Source organism: Medicago truncatula, chromosome 8 (genome assembly GCF_003473485.1).
Source record: "Medicago truncatula cultivar Jemalong A17 chromosome 8, MtrunA17r5.0-ANR, whole genome shotgun sequence".
Lineage (NCBI taxonomy): Eukaryota > Viridiplantae > Streptophyta > Magnoliopsida > Fabales > Fabaceae > Medicago > Medicago truncatula.
The window spans coordinates 44,170,680-44,198,515 of record NC_053049.1 but is presented as its reverse complement, the minus strand read 5'-3'; the positions used below and the strand labels follow the sequence as shown (position 1 = coordinate 44,198,515).

Sequence of the window (27,836 nt, the reverse complement as noted above, 5' to 3'; positions counted from 1 at the left end):
TTGTTTGCAACTTCCCATGTGAACTCTATTAACATGAATCTTCTAAAAATTCCAAGGTTGTATAGTTACCCCAAAAAAAAATCAAAGGCTGTATATCATATGTAAATGTGTTGTCTGAAAAAGAATGCTTTTATATGTGTTATTTGGACGAATAACTTTAAATATAACGTGTGATCTATTAAAGAGCTTATATCTTGCCAAAAAGAAAAACTTAAAAGCTTATTAAAAATTAAAAATATATTATATGAACACTTTTTATGAATGTTATCTTTAAGTTCATATAAAGGGGTAAATAAATTATTTACCTTATATCTTGGCAAAATATATTATATGAACACTTATTCAAAGTTTTTCTAGAAGACATCATTTATGAATGTGTCTTTTAGCAAGTTATTCTATAAATATTTGTTAAAAGACACCAACTAATTTTTATGAAGGTGTATTTTAACAAAATTATAACTAAAAAGTGGAAATCACATCTTGAGGTGTGAGTTGCTAAAAAACACATTCTGAGTGACTTCTTGCATAACTAAAAAGTGGAAATCACACCTTGAGATGTGGGTTACTAAAAGACATCTTCATGGGTGACTTCTAGCAAAACCTCTCTCTCTCTCTCTCTCTCTCTATATATATATATATATATATATATATATATTAAAAATATTAGGTGAGTTGGATCTTAAAGCTCTCTAAAGTTAAGAGAAAGTCTCAACGTTAAAAGAAAAAAAATATATATGATATATCAGTGAGTTCCTCATATCGATGGGGATTTCATACTTACGTTATAGTTGAATAAACTTTTGTCAAATTTTTTTTTATGGATGAATAAAATGAATCCTTATCAACTAAACCAAATACAGTTAGTTGAACTATTTTTTATTGTTTTCATGTTTCAATACATAAAAGAAAATTATTGTATAGTAAATTCAAATAATCATTGTTAAGGGTAATAAAGTTGGTTGATCGTCCACGCGAACTTAACTTAATTGATATGAACAATGCATAATATATGTAGGAGTTAGAATTTGAACCATGGACGATTCACTTATTTACCTTAAAGTTAATTTCTAATCACTAAACTATTTGACAAAACAAAAAGTTGATCAGTTGTTAGGGACATTAGATTATATATGCATGAATTGAGGTTTGAACCTTGAATTGCCTACTTAATAACCTTAAAAACGTGAATTATTAACCATTAGACCGGAAAACATTAGTCGATCATTTATATTTGGCTAAAATATGGTTTTAGTCCCTGCAAATATGCCCCGTTTTGGTTTTAGTCCCTGTAAAAAAAATTTGTTTTTGGTCCCTGCAAAATTTTTTGTTTTTGAAAATAGTCTCCGAGACCTTTTTTAAAAACAAAATATTTTGCATAGACCAAAAATTATAAAATTGGTTCAGTTATAATGTGTCACGTATGCAAATCATCATAAAAGTGGGGTCAGAGACTATTTTCAAAAACAAAAAATTTTGCAGGACCAAAAACAATTTTTTTTTACAGGAACTAAAACTAAAACGAGGCATATTTGCAGGGACTAAAACCATATTTTAGCCTTTATATTTAAGCCTTGGTTTTTTTAAACCGCCTTTATATTTAAGCCTTGGTTTTTTTAAACCTCATAGGTTGACATGTACTCCTCTTTAGGTTAAAGTTCAAATTCTCTAGATGTCATCAAAAACCAAAATTATCATCTGAATGCGACCGAGAAGATTAACCATTTGAGGCAAGAAATTTAATCCATTCCACGGTATTGACATTTTTCAACAAATATTTTTTTCCATATCCATCGATCAATAATCAAACCAGATTAAATGGTTAAAGTATTCAAGTATCAACCATATAAGCTAGTTTATTCCCACGTTTAATAGAGGGGAATATCCAATGATAATATACCCTCTTCTTCACTTCTCTAGCTGTTACCAAAAAGGGACAGCACAATCACAATAAAATATATTACCTTAAATCAGAAAAGCACTTTCCATGCTCCCTTGATCACAATGTGGACCTCTCTCTCCCCTCTTAATTACTCTCATTTTCTTTCTACGGTAACTCCGCATCAAACATAACGTAACGCATTGCCTTATTTTATTTTTAGGTAATATATAAATCAAACATTACTAATTGATTTTTCATATAGAAATCGTCATCACCTTCAATTTCAGGTACCTTCTTCTCCTTCTCTTAAATTACGCTTCACTGTTCTTACTTAGTCTAATCAAATTCACTTTGATCTTATTATTTTATTATTCTTCTCTCCTTTGACTTCTTTTTCAATTCAATGTTATGTTACTATTTTTTTTTTCTTCACTTGCGGCGGTTTTATAACTTCAAGATTTTGACCCATCTAACCCCACATTTTTTCTCTCTTCAGATCTAAAATCTTCCACTTCTTCAAATTCAAATGCTTCACTGGGTTTTCAAAATTCCCAAATTTTGAAATCCCTAACACAACAAATAATATGTCTGGGGCCATAGACATGGACCACGTGGGTTTTTCCAAACCCAAATCATCTCCGGCGACTTCTCCGACCACCGATCACGGCCGTGGTAAAAAACCCGGTTCAATTTCAATGGATCATGTTCTATTGGCTTTGCGTGAGACTAAGGAAGAAAGAGATGTTCGTATTCGGAGTTTATTCAATTTCTTTGATGCTACTAATAAAGGGTATTTGGATTATGCTAACATTGAAGCAGGGTTATCTGCACTTCAGATTCCACCTGAATATAAATATGCTAAGGAGCTTTTTAAGATTTGTGATGCTGATAGAGATGGGAGAATTGATTATCATGATTTTAGACGGTATATGGATGATAAAGAACTTGAACTTTATAGAATTTTTCAAGCTATTGATGTTGAACATAATGGTTGTATTCTTCCTGAAGAACTTTGGGATGCTCTTGTCAAGGCTGGTATTCTTTTAGCCCCCTCTTGTTAATTATGTCACTTACTTTGTTAATTATGTTTTTTCATCTGACCTATGAAGCTCAGACACCGGACACAACACCCTCACATCGACACCGGTTATAATTTTAAAAAATTGCATAATTGAAGTAATCACATGTGTCAATGTCCGTGATAGACATGACATGGACACATGTCAGACACGTCTTTGATCAGAAGTGTCAGTGCTACTCATTTTATAACAAATAGGGAGGATAAGTATAATTATCACTATAGTAAACATTAATATTGGTTGGGAGTGGCGTTGCTGTCTCTTTCATCCATTGCATGCTTATTCCTTTTTTTTTTTTTTTTTTTTTTTTTTTGCGATGTTAGTATGTTGTTGGTTGTTGGCTAGAGTTGTTACTTTTCCTTGAGTGGGACAAGAAATGTTGATATTTGATGTTGCTCTTTAACTTAAACTTGCATTGCCTTTGATTGTCGCTGCGGTAACTGTAACCTTGCTCGAAGAAACTTAGATTGTAGTATTTGTAGATTCTATGCAACCTTTCTACATGAGATTGAGTTTCACAAAGGTTACTTCTAAAATGGGAAACTATCTCATATGGTTTATGGTGGATTGATGCTTGAAATTGTTCGAAACTATACAACAACTGGTGCCGCTGCCAATAAGTAGAAACTCATGGTATTACATGTCCGTACAATTGAAACAGTGATCCAATCGGTGCTGGTCCAATAAAAAACAAGGAAAATGAATATTAGAGCATCAAAACTCAACCTATATCCGGTTTCTCTTGTTTTTTTTTAAATTAATAACATCGATCAAGTCACATCCTCTTCCGTACATGGAGGACCATGAACTTTTACTTGAATGTGGTGGCATTGATCAACGAGGAAGCTAGAAATGCACTGTTTGAGAGGTCATTCGTAGCCATAGTTATAACTCATATATATCAGGCATGAACAAGTGTTGAGAGACTGCAGAGGTTCTGTAGACCGTAGTCATTCATAGTTTTGGTAAACCTTGTGAATGCATGTTTCTTTTGAGGATGTACACCTATGTTCTATGTAGCACGGACACTCCTCGGATTAGATGTGTCCCGGTGTCGGACACACGTCGGCGACGTGTTGGACACCGACACGACGCCTATGATTACAATGAATTATGTCATTTTCTCAAATTATTATTGGTGTCGGTGTCCGTGTCGTGTCCAGTGTTCATGTGTGTGTCCGTGCTTCATAGCCTGTGTTGCTTAAAGAAAAAAATTCAAAAGAAATTTGTAAACAACTCTATGGATTTGTATGGTGCGTGGGCAGTGGCACTTGTGAAGGCCAATTTTACTTCAATCTTTGATGGTGGATTCTATATATGTTTACTTAATTACTTGCTTACTTTATCGTGTAGGATAATCTGTTCAGACATTATTATTTATATACTAGGTCTTTAAGGTGGTATTCCCTTTTGTAGAAGATTTTTCCATTCCCTTATTTCATTTTCTCATCATAGTATTTATCATAACCAAAGTCAGCTTTGATGCTGCAGGGATTGAAATTGATGAGGTTGAACTTGCGCGCTTTGTTGAGCATGTTGATAAGGATAATAATGGAATTATTACTTTTGAAGAATGGAGAGATTTTCTTCTTCTTTATCCTCACGAAGCAACCCTTGAAAATATATATCAACATTGGGAGAGGGTGTGCCTTGTAGACATTGGAGAACAAGCTGTCATTCCCGAAGGCATCAGCAAGCATGTGCACAGGAGCAGATATTTTATTGCAGGGGGAATAGCAGGAGCTGCTTCTCGCACAGCAACTGCTCCTCTTGATCGTCTAAAGGTGGTCTTACAAATTCAGACTGGAAAGGCATCCATTATGCCAGCAGTAATGAAGATATGGCAACGAGACGGTTTATTAGGGTTTTTCCGAGGTAATGGGTTGAATGTTGTGAAGGTTGCACCTGAGAGCGCCATCAAGTTTTATGCTTATGAAATGCTGAAAAATGTAATTGGAGATAGGCAAGGGAACAAGTCAGATATTGGTACTGCTGGAAGACTTTTTGCAGGTGGCATGGCTGGTGCCATTGCACAGATTGCTATCTATCCATTGGATCTTATCAAAACTAGGTTACAGACTTGTGCTTCTGAAGGTGGAAGGGCTCCGAACCTAGGAACCCTTACAAAGGATATATGGATCCAAGAGGGACCCCGGGCTTTCTATAGAGGGCTTGTTCCATCTCTTCTTGGAATGATTCCTTATGCAGGCATTGATCTCACTGCTTATGACACCTTGAAAGATATATCCAAGAAATATATTATATCTGACCATGGTATGATATTTTTGCCACTCTTCATCTCTTTTAACTTATTTAATTTCGTTTGTACACCTTATATTCTTATTGATAAATTGACACTTCTAGCATATTTAACCTTTTTATGCTCTTTTCTTCTTCATAGAACCTGGTCCTCTAGTACAACTTGGATGTGGGACAGTTTCGGGAGCTCTTGGAGCTACTTGTGTCTATCCACTGCAGGTTATTCGTACAAGGTATTGTTTTGTGCCATAAGTAATGTTTTTCTCTGCTCTTCGCGCCCCGAAAGCAAATAATGAGTGTGGGATGATATCGGTTTTATTCTTGATAGCTAGTTTTATAATGGCTAACTTGCACTTATATGTCCTTTAGTTATTTTAGGTTTCCCTTTGGTCCTTAAGTTTTTTTTGTTCCATTTTGGTCCCTTAATTTACAAATGTTAGACATTTTGGTCCTTCCTGCCTGGTCTCCATATTTGAGTCCGTCAAATGTTTGGCACTACAATTTGTTGATTAGGAGCCTCACCCAGCAAGAAGAAGAAAGAAACACAAGAAATGGGAACATTTGACAGACTCAAATGAAAAACTGAAAGAAAGGACAAAAATCTGTAACATTTGTAACTTGGGACCAAAATGGAACGAAAAAAACTTAAGGGACCAAAGTAAAACCTGAAAACAACTTAAGGTTCCAAAATAAAATTTAACCTTTTAGAATTTATACAATGTATGTTCTTTAATTACATTACATTGCCATGCTTCTCAGGCTGCAGGCACAACCTACCAACACTTCTAGTGCTTACAAGGGAATGTCCGATGTTTTTTGGAAAACCCTTAAGGACGAAGGCTTTCGAGGGTTCTACAAGGGACTCATTCCAAATCTCCTCAAAGTTGTGCCGGCTGCAAGTATTACTTACATGGTTTATGAAAATATGAAGAAGAATTTAGATCTTGATTAGAGTTGTTACAGTTACTGCCCAGAGCTGATTTCAAATGTTATATAGGACATCTTAAAATGTTGATGGTGACGAAAAAAGAGAGATTAACTAATCCTGTAGGCACTATTACAATTAGTGATTCTTCAAGGAGGGTGTTTAAACACAATTTGTAGTCAGAAAGTTTTTCCCCTTGCTTATCTGAACTAAAAGTTTGAGAAATTAGGATTGAGTACTCTATATATATCAAGTTATTAGGTGTTATCCATTTTGATATGTACTTTACCCACTATTAGTGTCTTATAGTAAAAAGTGAATATATCATAAATATATACAGATTGGCGCATGGCTTTGTGATGGTGGATATAATTGATGGACGACATTCTTATGAGGTTTATGAAACAACAATAAGTTGAGTCATTTTTCGCACAATGTTATACATTCTTACGAGTTGACTTGTTTAGAACTGAAGTTTCAGATTTTGACATTTTCTGTTGAATCTACTGTTTAACTCTAGATGCATGTATACCAAACATTAGTCGAAAAGGAAATTGATATTCTTGACGTGTTTGGTATCGATACTTAGAGCTTAGACCTCTGACCAGGTGTTTGGAACTGTGGTAGATAACCAGATACCTGATGACACGTGTTAGGATTAAAGCTCCAAGATTGGGACACAGTTTCACCATAATTCCAAACACTCAATTTTTGTCTCTGGGGTTTTCGTTGTCTCCCATTGTAAATGTGAAAAAAGGATCTCTTGCTTGTCTAGCCATGTGGATTTCATGAGTCACAGCATCCTCATACGCCGAAGTAATACTGTCTTGTATGGTGTTTGGGCAGAAAAATCTGCATAAATACATCTAATTATCTTTTTAGGCTGATAAGACTAAGAAATGAACACTCACATTATATCAAAACACATTTTGAACTTCTTTCCAAGGTCTTCATATAATATCTTTTTTTGGTATGTTTTTCACTTGTGGTAGCACTAGGTGTGCGATGTATAATGGTATCATTTCTGTGTTTAACCTCACATCACGTTGGTAGTTAGTTGGGTTAATTGGGTGTGTTGTTAATGTCATACTATTGTTAGGAATTAGGAGGCAGTACATGTATAACTGCTTACATAAATCTTTGAGTACATGGATAACTGCTTACATAGATCTTCACATATGATATATAGTTATGTACCCGTATTGTTCGTGACTTACTGCAGAGTGAAGATGTTATGTCAGCACTTGACTTGAGCTTGTAACTTCGAAACAAATGGACACGTCGCATTAAACAAATTCCAAAAATAACAGACAACAGACATGTTTACAGCACAAGGTAAATGCTGACAGTGGAAAACACTTAAGTTTTCTATGTGACAACAAACTGTTTACCATTTTATTCATTGCTTGCAGCAAAAACAGAGCAAACATTACAATACAAGTTACCGTCTCAGTTTCTGCTGCTTGCCTTCGTAACAGACACATACATCTATTGGATTATATTTATTTAGATATATATCATGCATGGTTTCTGAGTTAACCATTCAAACTAACTAGTTTAAAGAATGAGCAGAAAGAGATACAACAACACTAAACAAACATTGATTGATTTAAGATGAAAATGCAGACTCTATTTGATTTGATTTAGCTGTCGTAATCACCAGTGCCGGTGTAGCATCACGAATGGAACCTGGAAGAAAGGCTTGGCCTTCCCTTAGCCTAGATGAATTGCCTTTTAATTTCATGCTCCTCTCTTCAAAAGGAGAGAAGCATAATGTTCATGAACTGAACACATTTGTCTTCATCCTCTTCATTTCCTTCTTCCTCCATATTCTGGTTGTTATTTGGCTTAGCTTATATATAGGTTTTAATGAAGAAAAATCAGCAAAGAGAGGGTTTTCATTTCCCTGACATTCAAGCATATATAGTGTGTCTCTTAGCAGGCAAAGATGTATCATATATCCAATTTCCAACTTGTTAGGGAATTTAAAAAGCAGACTAGAGAATAGTTGCCAAAAATAAAAGTAAACAACAAGTTGCAATATACAAATTTAATTTCCAAAAGGTCTCTCAAAAGCATCGTGATTTGGGTCAATTTTTTTTTAAACTAAAAAGACGATATTCGTTTATTCAAATTAGTAGATTACATCAAATACAAACATAAATTCAACATAAGTAAAAACAAGAACGATAAATCTGCGAAAATGCTCGCAACATCCAAATTAGAACTAAGGTTTAAATTGCAGTAAAAGTTGTCTTGTGATATTTGATACAGAAAAAATACTTGCGGATTGATATAGATTTGGATCCTAATGGATGGATAAAAAAATAAAAAATAAAACTTTAAGTTGTAGACCACTTTTTTATGTTTTTTTTAATAACAAATGTTAATAATTATTTGTTAGATTAAATATTTACTCTTTGTCAAGATATAAACCAGGACCTCAAACTCCTTTACCCTTAGCTCAATCAGTTGAGTTATTCATCTCTCCCACATTTTATAGTATATAATTATACATTGAATGTTTTTGACATGATATTAGAATAAAAGTTTATTATGATTCTTATGCTTGACACAAATTTTATAGGAGTGAGTGAGAGTGAGAGTCAGACTCTTGAATAATAAAGAAGTTTAGTGATAAGAAGATTGAGAATTCAATTTTCACCAAACATAATGCTAACAATATGGAGAACAAGCGTCTAGAAAAGATTGGAAAACAAGTAAAAAGAAGAGAATATATAAATGGTATAATAATGAAAAGTTGGTTAAAGTTGTAGTAGTGGCAAAACAACCAAGTGTAAAGAAGGGAGAGGGTGGTAGATAAGCACTTACATTGCATATTTTATGATAATATATATGTTGGCACCGTCCAATTTGTACCCATGGAGATGGTGGGTCGAATGCTTTATGAGTGGATATATAGTATAACCACTGATTTATTTAACCTTTAGTGAGATTTGCTTAATCCTTAAGTGATTGTACGTAACCAAAGAAAGCCAGTACTTAACTTTTTTTAATGAACACATATAGGATTATTACATCATATGATTAAAAAATGTTGCTCAAATTAACCTGTTTTTCCTTACTGAGAGGGATAACAATTATTGGAGCTTCTCACATAAAATAATCACCTAATTAGGTCGTCACCTCCTTTCTCCTAATTGCAAGTGGATGCTTTATGCATGCTTTGGAATAATTTTATTTTCTACACATTAATATAATAATCTGGCTTTCTTTTGAGTCTTGAGTTTGCTTTTATGATTAGAGGCTATATTATTAAGGGTCTTGTTAATCAATGCTCTCGGGGCAATGGTTAAGAAAATAAAAAATACTCCCTCCGTTTCAAAATACATGTCCATTTCGGAGAAATTGCACTAACCAAGAAACCAAATAAATTTTGTTATTTTTGATGAAAATATGTGTGTGTTTTCTATAATACCCTTAATCATTTATTATTTCATTTTATTTTTTTCTCTCTCTACAATAAATATGCAAGGGTATTATTGACAAGACAATAATTAATGTTGCATTGAAACTTGAAAGTGACAAGTATTGTGAAACAAAATTATTCTCTAAAATGGACAAGTATTATGAAACGGAGGGAGTAGTAGTTTTATATTGAAAACTACAATTTTTAAACTTTTAAAAAAGTTGTATCCATCACTTTTTACCACTTTCCAAGACAATATTTTTATTATTGTTCTCTTAACCAATGCCTTAAGGGCAATGTTTAGCATTTTCCTATTATTTATTATGGAATGTGAGGAAAGCTTTTACAAAATACTTTGAAGAAATGACATGGTTTTGCTTGTTTTGTTCCACATATAGAATTTGCAAATCAGAGATATTTGCTTGGTTTCATGCACTTTCTTCTTTACAGATTTGATAGCACCACTTTGGTTTGAACGTACGAATATGACAACAAGGTAATTAAATAAACGTGATATATATATATATATATATATATATATATATATATATATATATATATATATATATATATATATATATATATATATATATATATTTCTAAAAGTTATTATAATAACAAAAGAAAAGTTATATATATATGAATATGTAACTTGTGTGTGTGAAATATGGCATGAAAATATCATATCCCGTAAACTGTCAAGAAAATTGGATTAATTGTGAAGATCATTTTTTGTTATTAAAAGTATCGTTGAATTATCTTCGTGCAGTTGGTAGAGACAGTGCATGATATATGCAAAGTCCGAAATTCAAACTCCAGCTGCCACAAAAAAATAAAAGTATCGTTGAACACAACTATAGCTAAACACCATCTCTCTACACTACCAAAAAAAGACATCTATCTCTCTAGTTGGATAGGTTTTTTTTTAAGAACTCTGATTGGATAGTTTAACAACAATGATAAATATATCTCCCTAAAAATATTGCAAAGAGTTTTAATAGTTTGTATAAAATAATACACATTCAAATCGTATTTACCACTGTTTATAAAAATAAAAATCTCACTTCCCAACACACACACACCAAAGTCCACGATTAGGCATAAAAATATTTGCATATACTATTGATGTCTATGCTTGGAACTAATATATAAATATAGAGAAAGATAACACAAATGTGGACGTGCCGGAGTGGTTATCGGGCATGACTAGAAATCATGTGGGCTTTGCCCGCGCAGGTTCGAATCCTGCCGTCCACGATTTTCAATTTTTTCTTCCATTTTTAATTTTCTCTTGCTGGGTTGCTTCCTCCTCTAACGTACCGATACCATAAACTAATTGGAAGAACCAATCAACACATTCTCATTTGCATAAATAATAACTTTAATAATTCGTATGAGTATGTTAAATTTGATAAAACAATGCAAATCAATCAAACAACTCCATCAAATTCATGCACTCACAATCACCTCAAATCTCTTACCACACCACCCTCTCTCAATCTTAAACATTCTTCTCTCCACTTTCACTTCCTTACTCAATTCCAAAAACAACATCAAAACTTATTCCAATTCATTTCTAACAACCTATGCACTTTCCCTCTTCAATTCAATTCCAAACCCAACAACATTCACCTTCAACACACTCATCAGAATCCACACTCTCCTCTCTTCCCCTCTCTCCGCCCTCAAAATCTTCCTCTCTCTCCGCCGTCTCTTTCTCACTCTTGACTTCCACACTTTCCCTCTGATCCTCAAAGCCTCTTCTCAACTACACTCTCTTTCTCTTGCTCAGTCTCTTCACTCCCAAGTTTTCAAGTATGGTTTTCTGGTTGACTCTTTTGTTATGAACTCGCTCATTCGTGTTTATTCAGTTAATGACCGTGTAAATGATGCATACAAGGTGTTTTGTGAAAGTGGTTATAGAGACATTGTTTCTTATAATGTTATGATTGATGGGTTTGTTAAAAATTTTAAGCTTGATCGTGCGCGTGAACTGTTTGATGAAATGCCTCAACGGAATGAAGTTACCTGGGGTACTATGATTGCGGGTTATAGTCAGGCGAAACTGTGTCGGGAAGCTGTTGAACTTTTTAATGAGATGATTGGATTGGAATTTATTCCGGATAATATAGCATTGGTGTCGGTTTTATCTGCTTGTGCTCAGTTAGGGGAGCTGGAACAAGGTAGGTTTGTTCATGATTATATTACGAGGAATGGGATTCGAGTTGATTCGTATTTGACAACTGGGTTGGTGGATTTATATGCGAAATGTGGTTGTGTTGAGATTGCAAGGGAAACATTCGAGTCATGCACGAATAAAGATGTGTTTACATGGAATGCTATGCTTGTTGGCTTTGCTATTCATGGGCAGGGTTTGGTTTTGTTGGAATATTTTTCTAGAATGGTTGGTGAAGGGATTAAGCCTGATGGGGTTACTTTCTTGGGTGTGTTGGTTGGGTGTAGCCATGCTGGTTTGGTTTGTGAAGCTAGAAAGGTTTTTGATGAAATGGAAACTGTGTATGGGGTTGCTAGAGAGGGTAAGCATTATGGGTGTATGGCTGATATGTTGGCAAGAGCTGGGTTGATTGAAGAATCAAGGGAGTTGATAAAAGGGATGCCAAATGGGGGTGATGTGTTTGCATGGGGTGGGTTGTTAGGTGGATGTAGGATACATGGGAATGTTGAGATAGCAAAGCAAGCAGCTCAGCAAGTAATGGAGATTAAACCTGAAGATGGTGGGGTTTATTCTGTCATGGCTAATATTTATGCTAATACAGAGCAATGGGATGATTTAGTTAAGATTAGGAAATCGTTGGGTGCTAATAGAAGAGCTAAGAAAATCACTGGCACTAGTTTGATTAGACTCAATGAGCATTAACAAAATGCCAATATGATTTTTTTTTTTTTTTTGTGAAAATAAAGTTAGATTAGTGGAGGAGACATACTCTCATGCTCGGTCAGAGTAGGATTTACAAAGAAATTTACGTGTAACCTACCAGATGTAGAATTCCGGAATTTGAACCAGACTGACAATAAGTGTGAGCAAAAAGTCGAATCATTTGTGTCAACTGCATTTGACACCAAAATGATTATTTCCTTAGATATTCTTGGTGACTATTTAGATTTAAGCACTTGTCTGTTAAATTTATTTCATGTACTGGTGCATAGCTCCCTTACTAACACTAGAATTGACTATCTACGTAATTGCATGGAAGTGATAATGTGTAGAGATTTGTTGGATACTAGAGGCAAAAATGATTTTCTCACGCCATTTTTTTATAAACAGAGACTTTATTATAAGGAGTACAAGGGTGCTCAAAACCCATTGCAATAGAATAAATTCATGTACTTCGAATTTGAAGACATTGTAATAGACAATCCTACCAATCCGTGAAAACAAACTTTCTATTTCTACCATCATCACCTTCAACTTCTAGTTAGCCACATTTCAATTGAAAAAATGTTATTTTCTCACACTTCATATTTTTTGTCGGAATTTTCCTCTTCTGTTACTGCCAATATAAGCTATTGGGCTACTAAGGCTCTTAGCATTCCAGATTTTACAAGACATGTTAAGAGCCAGAATGATAAAGTTGTTAGCAGTCACCTCATCTACAAAACTGACATTTATTAAGTTACTTCCAACCCAATTCCACTTCTTGGTATAATTGGTGGCCTTGCAACTAATAAATATTATGGAAATCCTTGGTGCAAGTGTTGCCACTATCACGACCAATATTGTGATATTAATGCTTTAACACCTACAAAAGCTCTAGCTAAACTCAATCATGGTTCACCTTTAGAAATGGAGCTCTTCTAACGATACTAGTTGGAATTGCATTCTAACCGTGGAGGCTTCTCCAGTCATGTGAAAGCTTAGACTTGGCTAGTGTTTTACATTAGAATTTTTCCATCATTTTCTGTGTTTGGCGTAGAAAAAAGAAAAAACTAGATTGTAATATAAAAAATTGAACTAGTATTGGTGGGGTGCGCCAAGCTTATGCAATAGTGCAACACATAAGCGACACTTAAGAAGCCCAATAGCAAGCTATTGAAGTGGCCTCTCCCCCTCAAAAAAGTAATTTAATATCGTATGACCCATTGGGCCACATATCAGATATTAAACTGATAAGAACAGATACTACACTTGATCTTAGCCAAAAGGCCGAGAAAGGTATGAATTAAAATGAGGCCTCGCATCTTCTTTTATATCCAGTGTCTACTCAGTTCCTTTCTTCATTATTCGATGTGGGACTTTTATGCAGTAGTACCTTGGGACTATTACACCATTCCCGTTTATCTGCTGCTAAGTTTCGTTTCCCTTATATTTTTAACGTGATGCCTCCAGTATCAAAATGGTAAATTAACTGAGAAGCCACACACACACAAACAATTTTATTTTGAGTAATCATGATATTTCACAAGTTGAAGGCTATGTTCACAATCAGGGAATTTACTTGACTTAATAACTTGTCAGTCTTCTACACTACAAATTTATTTATTCCTAAACATTATCATCAGATGGAATTTCCCTTTTACCAATTCAGATACTATTATGCTGAAGTTGTTTAGGCCTTTGAACTTACAATTTGGACTGTATTGGTTGCTACGTACAGGAAAGTCAAGTTCCATAATATACATCGATGAGTCTACAGAGTTAAATGTCTAATAAAGACAAGCCTTATAACTTCTAGTACCTAGAATTGATATATGCATGTTGTATCTGTTCCTGTTGGTTACTTTGAAACTTGGTATACCAATGGTGCTATAGCAGAGACGGTACTAAAAATAACTTTATATATTTTATTTATTTTAGGGGGTACTAAGAGGGACTTAGTTGATAGATTTGAAACTTTGTTTCACTTACTTCTTTATAAGAAAGAAAAAAGGCAATACTAATGTATACTTAGGAACAAACATAACTTCAAAATTATCACGCAGTCTTAGGAATAGATTTTAGGCAAAATTTATGTTGCTAGAAACAAGCAAACAAGGACGCTATGTAGCCAATTTTTCTTATACTAAGAGGAACTATGAGTTTTGCTTCTACAATATCAGCTCTTGTGTCTGAGCATCTGTCTCAATTTATCCGTCTTAAATCTTCTCTAACTATGTTAATATGTACGGTGTATGTCTTAACATAGCATTAGAACTATATTATTTTTATTCACGTATGAAAGTTTATCGTATTTCAAATCTGTTTGACAAACTTCTTGATCCCTAATTTTTTTTTTTATCTAAAACTAAAAGGACCATGTATGATTAAAATTAAGCAATTAGATAGCCGAAAGGGATAAATTAAAAATGTACGTTAATATGTATGTTAGCTGGTTCTAATGTTCCAGCCATTTAGCTAACCGCAGCTTAATAGTAAGGTGAATACATGCTGTGTTTGGTAATTTATAACTTATTAAATTTATAAACTTATTAGATCAAAAATGTCTCTTGTTTGGTAAGAAATTTTTTTCATTAGCTTATAGGTTTTTTTAGATGCTAAGTCAAACACTTTAATTTTGATAAGGTAACTTTTTAGGTATAAATTATCAGCCATCAATTATAGTTTTTCAACTATTAAGTAACTTATTGTTTAATTTTATCAAACAAAGCTTTTATGGAAAGAAGATTTGTCCTTTGAGAAGCCATTATTTAGCAAATTACTATATTATCCTTGTTGTTATGTTGTATTATAAACCATGGAGTATTAATTAAGTTTAGTATGGCACAAATATGTTCATCAACTGACATGTCAGATTATAAACAGTGCGTGGCATATCCAGAGGTTTCTATGATTATCGTGTGAATCAAGTACAGTGACAAGTGTCCAGTGGCTTCAACACTCTGCTACGTGTCTCCCGAACTTTCCTTCTCTACTGTACTAACTTACATCACTTTCCGTAAACTAATTCAAGTGCTTATAATCCATCAAACTGAACTATAAAACAACCTCACTACTAGATTAAGCAACGAACATAAACTAAACTACTTTACTTTCAGATTTTGCAGAAGTAACTAATTTCAACAACTTAGAGGCATAGTTTGTCCAATCTTTGGCTCTATTTCATTTGTAATCATGTTGAAGCCTACGGTACAATTTTATCTTCTTTTTTTATATTTCTATATTTTCAATGAATGAATTCTTCTTCCTATTTTTGGCAATTTAATTAACACAACACCTTGATTATACGGTGCAGATGGGTAATTGGATGGTACTGATCAAAAATGGATTCGGAGGAGGAGGAGGAGGTAAATCGGCATACACAACGTCAACTGTACCAAAAATGAAAGCATATGCTCCACCAGCATCTGATTATGGACACATTCATCACGGACAACAACATGGGAAAGCATCTTCCAAGTCAACAAAACAAGACTTCGTACCAATTTACGTTGCTGTTGGAATGATAGCTTTGTCAACAATGTTGGGTATCCACACAGCGTGGCAAAACCTAAGGAATAATCCAACCGTGCGTGTGAAGAAACAAAGGAGAGAGACTGTTCCTGAAGTAGTGGAACCCGATCATGTTATGGAGGAATCTGATAGATTCTTTAAGAGTTCATTCTTTAGGAAAATTGCACATGTTCAGGAACGTAGTTATCCTGATCATAACCAAGTTTCTAGTCCGATTCACAGAGATGCTTTTGCTTATCAACCTCGTGCTGAGACTCTTAAGTCTGTTGGTGTTGATCCATCTCATGTGTGACTGTCACTCTTATTAATTACTCAAGGTTCTAATTTTGTAAAATTATTTCCTTTTAATGTTGTTATTGTGGATAAATAAATCAATCAATGGATATATGTTTGGTTTGGTATATAAGTAAATTCTATACTTGTTTGTTAATCACACGAAAACATTAACCATGACTAGTTTCTCGTTGAAGAAATATATGACATATAAAGATTTTTAAATATACCACACAGCCCTCTAAAGGGCATGCAACATTCACATTGCAATTTAAGACTCGAACGAAGACCACCAAATCACTGAGCAAGTTTCACAATGCTATTAGACATACACAAATAATAGCAAACAATACTAACATTAAACTTCAAATAATGAAAAGTCCCCGAATAAGTTCTGGAAAGAGTATATTTTGCACGAGCCTCAATAGAAAAAAGAGACATCAGGATTGGGAATAGGTCACGACGGTTTATAGAGGCTTACAACTTGACCGGTTTAGATAAAAAAAAAGCCCACAAATCTGATATACTTATGCATATTATTAAAACTTATTTTTTATATTAAACAAAAAATAAAAAAATCAACACTAATAATGTACATTTTAAATAGGCTTTGGCTTTATAGTAATAGACAAATCTTATAGTGAAATAGATTTTAAGATCGATTTCACATATTTAAAAGTAGATAAAATGAACTATTTAATGATTAAATATGAAATAGGTCTGTAAATAAGCTTTATAGTAATAGACAAATCTTATAGTGAAATAGATTTTAAGATCGATTTCACATATTTAAAAGTAGATAAAATGAACTATTTAATGATTAAATATGAAATAGGTCTGTAAATAATAGTAAATTTTTAGACAAGACTTTTAAATAGGTTAGACAAAGTCAACAAAATAGGTCTACGAAAAGTCATAAGTCAGACTTGGACTTGAAAAAAAATTCGTAAGTCAAACTCAAACCTATCAAAGTCAAGTGGCCTATTCCCATTCTTAAGTCCCATTGATAGAAAAATCATCACCTAAACTATTTTTTAAAGTAAGATATACTAACAACAAAAAGTATTTCAGCAAAGTTCTCACAAAATGAATACGTGAAAAAGTATTATAGGTTGTTTGGTTCTATGTCCAATTACTCGACATCACTTCGATGCTGATTTCACTAAAAAAAACTGTGTAAAGTTACTCAATCTCGTGTTTCAATGCCAATATTGTCGCAGCTTTACAAGCTACAAATTTAAGCCTGACTCTTGATGCATGCCTGCTTTCGAGTATCCGCCAAAACAAACCCTTACTAAGAGAAGCTTATAATTGGAAACCGGTGGCATTTCAATTTTCACATGGGAAAGGTGAAAACCTTCCCAACATGGGAAAAGTGTTTTTAACCATTAGATTGAAGAAAGACTGCACTCTTTATTATATTCTCTCCACACTGTATTATATTTTACATTATTCCACCACCATTTGTCTCTCCTCCATGTCCCTATTCACCAACCATCACCTGCAACATCAACTTCACCACAGCACCGCCCTCCTATACCTCAGAACCTTACCTCTTTTATTGCATCCATAAATCTATTATTCAACAATTTTCACTTTGTTGAAGAACTTCAATAAATCTTACAACAAAACACTAAAAGAAATTCAATTTTTTCCAAAAAAAAAGAGAAAACATTAGCAGAGTTAAATAGAAAACAACATAATGAACCTCAGTAAGTTTTAAAACAAAACACCAAAAATCAATTAAATTGTCTCCATTAAAAAAACATTAACTTACTTAAATATAAAAATATTAGGTTCAAGATTAATGGTTAAGTTGTTGAGAAGAAGAGATTGATGAATTTCGTGATGAAATATCACCGCAACTTTAAGAAACTACAAATTCAAGCTTGACTCTGAAGGCACGTGTGCTTTCTAGCCACCGTCAAATAGACACCTTACTAAGAAGAGCTTATAAGTAAATAAAGTTACCCAAATTTCTTTTATTTGAGAATGTAAATTAAGCATCAAACACCACCTTAAAATTCAGATGCACTAAAAAAAATTGAAGTAGAAACCTAACTAATCGTTGAAAACGCTTAACTTAGGTACCGTTTGGCCTGATTTTTTTTTTCTTCAACTTTTCTACATTTTTAAGGAGAAGGTAGGCCAAACACAATATCAATAAAGTACCTTCGAATAAAAAGTACCATTTTTAGAATGCATAAACTTGAATGGAACGAGCTTTAACCAAAAGTTGTTGAATGCTACTTCAAAAAATTACTTCTCCGTAATTTATTTCACAGGCACCTCTTTTCAATTCACGCTGGCAACCTTTTCTTTTATTTTTTAATATTATATTTTAATTTTTTTTTTCTTTCTTCCATTTAATTTTTTTTGATTCGATCCATATAATTTTTGTAAGGAAGTACCTTCTCCGTAATTTTTTAATAAAGTATCTTCTCCGTAATTTTTCTTCCAAAAAACTACTTCTCCGTAATTTATTATCTATTTTTGAAGGAATTTTATTATTTTTTTATCACTTATATATTTAATTTTAATATCGTTTGATTATCACAACCTCGCAAATATTTTTATTCATGTTGTCATTGAATGAGACCAAATATTTTTATTCCCTTTCTTCAACCTCACAAATATACACACACATCAGCGTTTAGAGTAATATTTTATGTCTGTATGTGTGTTCTTTTGTTACGTAATGCATACAATTATTATTTTTATAAAATTTTGATTTTAATTAAAAGTGCAAGTTTAGATGCCTAGAAAAATTATACTTATATTTATATTTTACACATTTATATTGTAACAAACTATGCATATCTTTTTCTTATTAAAAAAACTAAACATATCTTTTTCAATGACACCAACAATGTAACAAATATAATATCATATAATATAAATTCTTATCTTTTTAAATGACACAAAAAATATGGTATTCTTATAACAATACTTGTTATACAGTATAATTGGAAAAGGAAAAACAAATTATTTTCTAGCTTAGCTCAGTTGATATAGACAATGCATAAATATATGCAAGGTCGCGGGTCGAACCCCGAACACCACAAAAAAAAAATTCAAAGTTTTGGACAATATTCTGCAAAAACAACTTTTAACTTAAAAATAACTTTAGAATTAAAAAAAAATAAAGAAATCAAACGGCTTTAACTTTTTCCTTAAAGAACTTTATTTTAACTTTATTTTAAAATAGCTTTTAGACCGAAAAAAAAAGTCTGGCCAAACGGTACTTTAGTCATCTTTATTAGTTGAGTTAGGTGTAACCAAAATAAACCCATATCTTTTTTTATGGTTTAATTACCTTTTTGATCCTCTAGTTATTTAGTTGGTATCGTATTGATCCTCTAACTAAAAATTGTTTTATTTTGATCCTCTAAGTTTCTCACCGTTACTACATTTAGTCTTTTCTGTTAGTTTTATTCAAATAAACGTTAAGGTTTGTGTTATGTGGGTACCTGACCTCCTGTTTCACACATACAATGAACCATAACGGTTATCAATAATATCAGTCACTATTTAATCATAATACCTTAACAATGAATATGACCAAAATGATACTAATAAATAAAGTTAGAGGACATAACACAAACTTTAACGTTTATTTGAATAAAACTAACAGAAATGACTAAATGTAGTAACAGTTAGAGAATCAAAATAAATTAATTTTTAGTTAGAGGACTAATCCAATATCAATTAAATAGTTAGATTATCAAAAAAGTAATTTAGCCATTTTTTTCTATGTTTGCAATGCAAGTAAAAGCACATAAAATTAGTCTAAGAAAATGAAAAGTTGAAAAACGACAACGTGGCAAGATATAATTGGGAACAGTCACGTGGAGCATAACACCATTGGTTAAAACAGCTCGCAGGAAGTGTGACCTTGAGATCTAAATAAAAACCGCAACTGCTCAAAGAGTCTCTTGTTCGAATGAAACAAACACCACTGACATTTAAATAAGCATCTTAGAAATTCTCTATCATTTCATCATTAGGGTTCATCGAGAGTGCAACATGGGAGAGCGAAAGCGAATTCCTCTCGGAATTTTTGCAGTGATCTTCTTCGTAATTTGTTCTTCATCGTTACACCTTCTTCGTGCTTCCGATGATGCCGATGACGCGGTAATTCATCTTGTCCTTTTTTTTTTTTGGTGTTTGTTTGATGATTGAATTTGGATCTATGTTGTTTTTATGAGGCTTTAATTGAGGAATTCGTTTATGTTGTGATTTATTTCAGATCTTCTACGAATCATTTGATGAGGATTTTGATGATCGTTGGATTGTTTCCGATAAGGATGAATATAACGGTAATTAATGCTCTTAACTCACTTTCATTAATTAATTGTATGTGGATTAATGGAATATGCGGTTGATTTTTATTTTTCAATTTCAGCTTTTGTTTTCTTTTGTTTCACTTGGTCTTTTAATTTTTTTAGTGAATTTCTCACTCACTCACTATCATAGTCGATGAATTTCGTAAAAAAAAAAGAAAAAAAAGTGAATGAATGTTGCTCAACTTATTTGCATATAACTCCAATTTCAAATCTATTTCGAAAAAATTCATGTAGGTTGAAGGAATTGTATGAAAACTGTTTTAAGGAGTGAAACAAGAAAAGAAAAAGAAAAAAAACAGTATTTGTTGGACACATGATTGGATGAATGATGATATTTGTAAATTTACTATGATTCAGAATAGTAAACAACTATTGATTGGTTAAAGTCGTAATTTTTATCACTCCTGACTCCTTTTGTGATTAACAAATTAAAGTTAAGTTAGGTCCCTTACTTCCTTATAAGTAGATGAATGTTCAGACTTTAGGTGAGGTGAATGTAAACTATGCCCTAAAAGTAATTGGTGAAATGCTGGGAATGTTTTGAGGTAATGTAATGTTTTGAGGGAATTCAATTATTTTGAGGTGGATTCAACTCAAAGTAGTTGAATTCCCTCAAAACATTACATTCCCTCAAAACATTCATCCATCCAAACACACTCTTAGGGTATTGATTAAGGAGTTAAAAATTGAAAAGTGCCTATTTATAAAAAAAATAAAAAATAAAAAAAATACAGGTTCATAAGTTACCAATTTTTTTGTCAATAAATAGTTTTCTGATTCTTGATACTTTAATAAGTGTCCACAGGTTTCTTTTTACCATTTGCTTATGTAAGGGTTTTGCTTGCAAGTTTCTTAACACGTCCCTTTATCAATGGCTTATACTAAGAGAAGAAAATTTAGATCATTTTGCATTCTTAATGTATAAACGCTTTATTATTTATTTAATATTTCGACTTTTGTTTTTCAAGTGGTACCTACGGGCCTTGTTCGCATATCTTAAACAAGGCAAATGCTAACAATTGCTTTCATGGCACTCGTTAATAATTGAAAAATTGAAAGTACCAAGGCTCTGTTTGGTAAAAATAGCGGATAACTTATAAGCTAGCTGATAGCTTATGACTTATACTTGATAGCTTATAGCTGATGACAGATGACTAATAGCTGATAAGCTAATTGAAGTGTTTGGTAAAATTAACGGTGCAACTAGCTTGTAAATGTAAAATGACATAAAAGGACATTTTTAATTCATAATAAGTATTAATAATTTAAATTTATTAATTTAATATCCTCTCAAAAAAATTATTAATTTAAATATTTTTTATATATAATGAAATTAATTTTTATTTGCTAAAATTTTATGCTCTATTTTTTATTTTATTTAAGTGTTTATACTTACAAAAACTAAACATAATAATGGAATGTATTATTTAATTTAAAAAAAGAATGAAATGTATTATCATCTATATGTATATATTTTTTTAAAGATTAACAATCTATATGTATTATTATATACCAAAATTATATATGTATTTGTTTCGGAAAAAAACTACATATGTATTATCTATACTTCTTTAAAAAAGATGTATTATCTATACTTGAATAATAAAAACGTTCTACGACTATACACTTTTTTAAAGGATTGTACAATATTTTTTTAGAGGTGGACGATTATACGTATAAAAAACGATGGAGTCCAATTTTTTTTTTTATGATGCATGTTTATCGAAAAAAAGGGATAATTATTGAATTATTATATTTATTTTGAATCATTATGAGTGCATTCAAAATGTCAAAAAAGTAAATGACTGCATTTATAACATACGCAGTTTATTTTAAATTACAATAGAGTATAAAGGGTAAATATGGATTTCAAATAAAATAATGAGGGTAAAATTGGAAGAAAAAATAAAAAGCTATAAGCTATAAGCTCAAACGCTACTTGAAATAGCGTCTGAAAAATAAGCTTATAAGCTAGTAAAAAAGCTATAAGCTCTTGATGAAAAACAGTTACCAAACAGGGCTTTTTTAGTCCTATGAGCTTATAAGCTATAAGTTATGAACTATAAGCTCATTTTCTGGTCTTACCAAACAGACCCTAAATGAAAAATGAATATTTATTCGCTATCCATGTAATGTTACACTTTTCAATAATTTTTTTTATCTCTTTCTCAATAATTGTTCTTGAAGATACTCATTAGCAAGATCCCTCTGAAATAGTTATAGAATATAATATTGGAAAGTGGAACGTTTTAATTTACCAGTATATGTATCTGCGGCAGTGATTGACCGAATTTTTGTGATGATTATGAAAATAAGAGTCGACTGTATACAAGCAAATTGTAGATTTCCAATCATATTTTCTAAGAAAGGATAAATTGTGTAGATTCACAAATTTCTGGTACTTTTGTGGAATGGAACTTCAGAATGTGTTTCACTTTACTGTTTCCTTAGATTTGCATAGATACCTTGTCCTTAAAATTTAGTTTTGCATGGCCTTCCCTAGGTTCATGCTTTTGCTCGTTAGTTCCCTTGGTAGAGGGTGCATATTGGATGCAATTCAACTGAAAAGATCCACATCTCCCTTCAGTTATTGTGACTTGATAGATAATCTGTTCTTGCAAAACTTTGTATAATATTTTATTTGTTTTGTGCATTCTAGGCATCTGGAAGCATTCAAAGAGTGAGGGGCATGAAGATTATGGGCTTCTTGTCAGTGAGAAAGCAAGAAAGTATGCTGTAGTTAAAGAACTTGATGAGCCTGTGATTCTTAAGGATGAATCAGTTGTTCTTCAGTTTGAGACTCGCCTTCAGAATGGCCTCGAATGTGGTGGTGCATATCTAAAATATCTTCGACCACAGGAAGCTGGTTGGAAACCCAAGGAATTTGACAACGATTCTCCCTATTCTATCATGTTTGGTCCTGACAAGTGTGGGGCCACAAACAAGGTGCACTTCATTTTCAAGCATAAGAATCCGAAGAGTGGGGAGTATGTTGAACACCATCTCAAGTTTCCCCCATCTGTTCCTTCTGACAAGCTATCTCACGTGTACACTGCTATTTTGAAACCCGACAATGAGTTGCAAATTTTGATTGATGGGGAACAGAAGAAAAAGGCAAATTTCTTATCTTCTGAGGATTTTGAGCCTTCCCTTATCCCTCCCAAGACAATCCCAGATCCTGAAGATAAGAAACCTGAGGACTGGGACGAGAGAGAGAAAATTCCAGACCCAAGTGCAGTAAAGCCTGATGACTGGGATGAGGATGCACCCTTGGAAATTCTTGATGAAGAAACTGTGAAACCTGAAGGATGGTTAGATGATGAGCCTGAGGAGATAGATGACCCAGAGGCTACAAAACCAGAAGATTGGGACGATGAAGAGGATGGTGAATGGGAAGCCCCTAAGATTACTAACCCAAATTGTGAAACAGCCCCTGGTTGTGGTGAGTGGAAAAGGCCAATGAAGAAGAATCCAGCATACAAGGGAAAATGGCATGCCCCCCTAATTAAAAATCCAGCTTATAAGGGTATATGGAAGCCTCAGGATATTCCAAACCCTGATTACTTTGAGCTTAAAAAACCCGATTTTGAGCCTATTGCAGCTATTGGTATTGAGATTTGGACAATGCAGGATGGCATATTGTTTGACAATATTTTGATCGCTAAAGATGATAAGATTGCAGCTTCATACCGGGAGACTACATGGAAGCCCAAGTTTACTATTGAGAAAGAGAAGCAGAAGGAAGAAGAAAAGGACACTGAATCAAGTGGTCTTGCAAGCATACATGTAATGTCATCTGGCTGTTTTCTCTTTCTCTCTCTTTAACTCCTACTGTTTTTTGTCTGGTCTTTGTTTTCTAGCATTTTCTCCTCAACTCCTCTTTCTTATGCATGATTTTACTTTTTGCCCTTGCAGAAGAAGGTATTTGACCTGTTATACAAGATTGCAGACATTCCCTTCCTGAGTGCCTACAAGTTTAAAATACATGTAAGTAAAAAAAAAAAAAAAGCAAATCTTCCTGCTGTGGCATTTGATTCACTTGTAGATGTAATGTTTCACTTTGTGGAATATGACTTGAATTCTGTGTTGATTTGCAGGATCTCATTGAAAAGGGTGAAACGCAGCCGAATCTCACAGTTGGAATTCTTGTAGCCGTTGTGGTTATTGTCTTGACAATTTTCCTTCGTATTGTATTTGGTGGGAAGAAAAAGCCAGTAAGTAGAAATTCTCTGTAACCTAAAAAACTCTGTTATCGTTTCCTATATGTTAATCACTGGATGTCTCTTGTGCAGGCAAGAGTGGAGAAAACAAACACACCTGCCGCAGAAACTTCCACTAACCAAGACAGTGGAGAGAATGAAGAAAACAAAGAGGAGGAAACATCGAAGGCTCCACGTCGGAGGGTAAAGCGAGATAATTGAAATGATTTAGACTAGACAGGGGCGGCCTATCAAGATCACTATCACACAAATTTTGAGCTTAGTTGGAGATTAGGTCAATTCCATTTCTACATAGAACTTTCTTTGCGATTTTCTCATTCACTTTTTGACCGATGATATGCATAAGGAGTGTAGATCAGATATTCTGCGTAGTGCCGGTCATTTTGGAGACTTGAGTATTTTTAGCTTATTGAGGTTGTACAATGATTTTTCTTTATCTTTCTAGTTATGTAGCTCAGAAATCAATTTTCAAAACAACATTCCTACTATTAAATATATTCCTAATTTTAAGCATGTGCTTGATCCAATGTTATGACTGCGTGGCCATAATGGTTGAAACCTGCGTTGTTTCTTCTGCGTACGAGTGTTTGGATCATCACCCATAAGTTTTCTGGAACTTTTCTCTTCATGGATTTGTTTCTAACCATTAGTTATCATGTTTTCAATAGCCTTCATTTTATTAATAACTTTTTTGTATTGAGATTTGCAAACAAGTTTTTTAAGAACTGCTCTGAGAGAAAGAAAAGAAACATCAATGTCCTCCTCGAACTAACACTCTAAATTGGTTTTTGAACTACTAAAACCCATTAAACGGTTCTTTTTTTTTTTTTTTTTTGTCAAATTAAAAGGTTTTTAACTATACTCCATTCAACATTGAGTTCCTCAATTATTTGACGTATTTAATAAACCATAAACTATGCAAATACATTAATATAGTTTCTAAAGTAGCATTATAAAAAATAGGATTAATTAAGTGTTTGGTCCCTATAAATATCTGCAGTTTTGTTTTTAGTCCCTATAAAAATAAATCACACTTTTTAGTCCATATAAAATTTTACGTTGGTGTTTTTAGTCTCTGTTTAATGATTTTGTAGATACTTGTTTAAAACATTATAAAAGGTTCCGCCACAATAAATTAGTTTAAAATTTTATTTAGCCCTGAACATTAAAAAATGTATTGTTAAATACTTCAATTAATTCAATGTTTCAATCACTATTCTCTTCTTTAATTTCATCATTTAAATTACAAAACTTATCAAGTATATGAATGTTCCTTGAATTGGCATGAATCTCATTTACTTGGCAAAGGGGCAAGCAATAAACAGCTGTCTAAAACATCAGGAATGTTCAAAAAGTTGATTAATACTGCAGGTTGAAAATGATCACGTTAGAGAAAAGATGAGATTATGGATTGAAAGCCTTGATTGGGGTATTTAACAACAATCTTTTCAAAGTTGAGGGACTAAATATTGATGTATTTTTACAGTTTAGGGAATATTAACGGGACATCAAAACGGTATAGTTAAGGAATGAGGAAATAATTTAGGGACCTTTTGAAGTATAAAAACTGCAAGTAAATTTAGTACAATTAGTATGCACTACATTGTTGCGATGGAAAGCTATGCCAAATCAATACACCATTAGCTTCTAGATATACGATATGATAAACACGTTCGTAATATTCAGTTTAATTTGTGGTAACACGGATGCTCACAGTGTTCTGGAGAGGCAAAGCAAAAAATACTCATTTCGTGGGTCAAGTCCTTCTCGCAAAAAAAGGTAAAATTACTTTGTTAGACGAGGACAGGACTAACTATACTTGGATGGTATTGTTAAAAAAAAAACTATACCTAGATTGTGAATTCGTATAAACGGGAAGTTATATCCCACACCCCCGACATTTATACGTTCATCCCAACATTTAACACAAACTACCAAATTTACTCTTTGCATAAAACAAAACACAATCACTCGTTCACTTTTCAACCCCACCTTTTTCTATAAAAAAAAAATTTCGCTTGCCAGTTCATCCCCTTTTCTGGAAATAAAAACACTTCTTTTGTGTTCTCTCCATCGTTTATGTGTGTTATTGGATTGTGTGGCTTTCACTATTTGAACACCCATTCGTTTGTTTTTTTTTTTTCCTCCCTTGAGAGTTTTTTGTTTTCCTTTCTTCTGTATTTTGGAGGCTGTAGCTTTAGTGCCTTGACATTTCTTGTGTAATTGGTATCAATTGGAATAAAATTTTGCAGATTTCAAAAAACAAAATGATTAGACACAGTGAAACACTTAGAAGCAATTGCTACTTCAATTATTAATTCCTCTACAACAAAATCTGAAGAGAGGAGTGCTTTTAATGAAAAGTCATTGCTTCCTTGTGAGTGAAATGAAGCAATAATATAATGAAGGAGCACAAAACACTAACAAGATATGCTTATTTTGAGATCACCATCTATTGTTAAGTCACTATTGCACCCTTCTCACTATTGGATCCACCAGTTAAGAATAATTTTAAACAAGATATGCATAAGTAATAAAGACTAGCTATGATCTTATAGATTACAGAGGTTGGATTTTTTTAATTGGAGTTATTGAAAAAATTATACACCGAAAAACTTGCACATCACGTTTCCGGTTTGCTAATTTTAGAATAGAATTTTTCAGTTTCACGACACCCACATGCACCGGAAAGGATTTGTTGAGAATTCCGGTGTACATTCCGGAAAGATAGGAGTATTCAAATAATTTTCGGAAGGTTGGATTGTATTTTGGTCCCTTAACTTCTCTCTGTTACACATTTTGGTCATTTTCATTAGTTTTAATTCAAAAATGTTAGGTGTTCTTCATTTTCTTCTCCTCTTTTTCATCTTCATATCATCTCCATCAACCTTGAACAACAAGAATCCCAGAAAAATTACAGAAGAAAATGAAGAAAACCTAACGTTTTTGAATTAAAACTAACGGAAAGGGCCAAAATGTGTAACGGAGAGAAGTTAAGGGAACAAAATAAATCGAA

General features: G+C 32.9%; 4 protein-coding genes and 2 non-coding genes across 7 annotated transcripts; 5 read left to right on the top strand and 1 right to left on the bottom strand.

Moving 5' to 3' along the window:
* Positions 1-1,947: 1,947 nt before the first annotated feature.
* Positions 1,948-6,550, top strand: LOC25501968 (calcium-dependent mitochondrial ATP-magnesium/phosphate carrier protein 3). Of its 2 annotated transcripts, XM_013591476.3 has the most exons (5): positions 1,948-2,166; positions 2,376-2,914; positions 4,450-5,232; positions 5,360-5,450; positions 5,977-6,550. In XM_013591476.3, the coding sequence occupies exons 2-5, from the start codon at positions 2,464-2,466 to the stop codon at positions 6,167-6,169; spliced, it is 1,518 nt and encodes a 505-aa protein (XP_013446930.1). In that variant the 5' UTR covers positions 1,948-2,166; positions 2,376-2,463; the 3' UTR covers positions 6,170-6,550. The 2 variants fall into 2 exon arrangements, with proteins under 2 accessions (XP_013446930.1, XP_039684799.1); XM_039828865.1 differs by lacking the exon at positions 1,948-2,166 and having other exon boundaries at positions 2,221-2,914.
* Positions 6,551-10,747: 4,197 nt separating this feature from the next.
* Positions 10,748-10,829, top strand: TRNAS-AGA (transfer RNA serine (anticodon AGA)). The gene has a single exon. It is a non-coding gene; the product is annotated as a tRNA-Ser (tRNA).
* On the top strand, positions 10,781-12,855 carry LOC25501966 (pentatricopeptide repeat-containing protein At5g61800). Its single transcript, XM_013591475.3, has one exon. It carries the CDS (start codon positions 10,966-10,968, stop codon positions 12,448-12,450), a length of 1,485 nt encoding a protein of 494 aa, XP_013446929.1. The 5' UTR covers positions 10,781-10,965; the 3' UTR covers positions 12,451-12,855.
* Positions 12,856-13,554: 699 nt separating this feature from the next.
* On the bottom strand, positions 13,555-13,750 carry LOC112417633 (U2 spliceosomal RNA). The gene has a single exon (XR_003008234.1). It is a non-coding gene; the product is annotated as a U2 spliceosomal RNA (small nuclear RNA).
* A 1,742-nt stretch (positions 13,751-15,492) lies between these two features.
* On the top strand, positions 15,493-16,352 carry LOC25501965 (uncharacterized). The gene is made up of 2 exons (XM_013591474.3): positions 15,493-15,657; positions 15,764-16,352. The coding sequence occupies exons 1-2, from the start codon at positions 15,643-15,645 to the stop codon at positions 16,271-16,273; spliced, it is 525 nt and encodes a 174-aa protein (XP_013446928.1). The 5' UTR covers positions 15,493-15,642; the 3' UTR covers positions 16,274-16,352.
* Positions 16,353-20,149: 3,797 nt separating this feature from the next.
* On the top strand, positions 20,150-25,347 carry LOC11436291 (calnexin homolog). Its single transcript, XM_003630402.4, has 6 exons — positions 20,150-20,388; positions 20,504-20,573; positions 23,260-24,386; positions 24,516-24,587; positions 24,698-24,814; positions 24,893-25,347. The coding sequence occupies exons 1-6, from the start codon at positions 20,281-20,283 to the stop codon at positions 25,019-25,021; spliced, it is 1,623 nt and encodes a 540-aa protein (XP_003630450.1). The 5' UTR covers positions 20,150-20,280; the 3' UTR covers positions 25,022-25,347.
* The last annotated feature ends 2,489 nt before the right edge of the window (positions 25,348-27,836 follow it).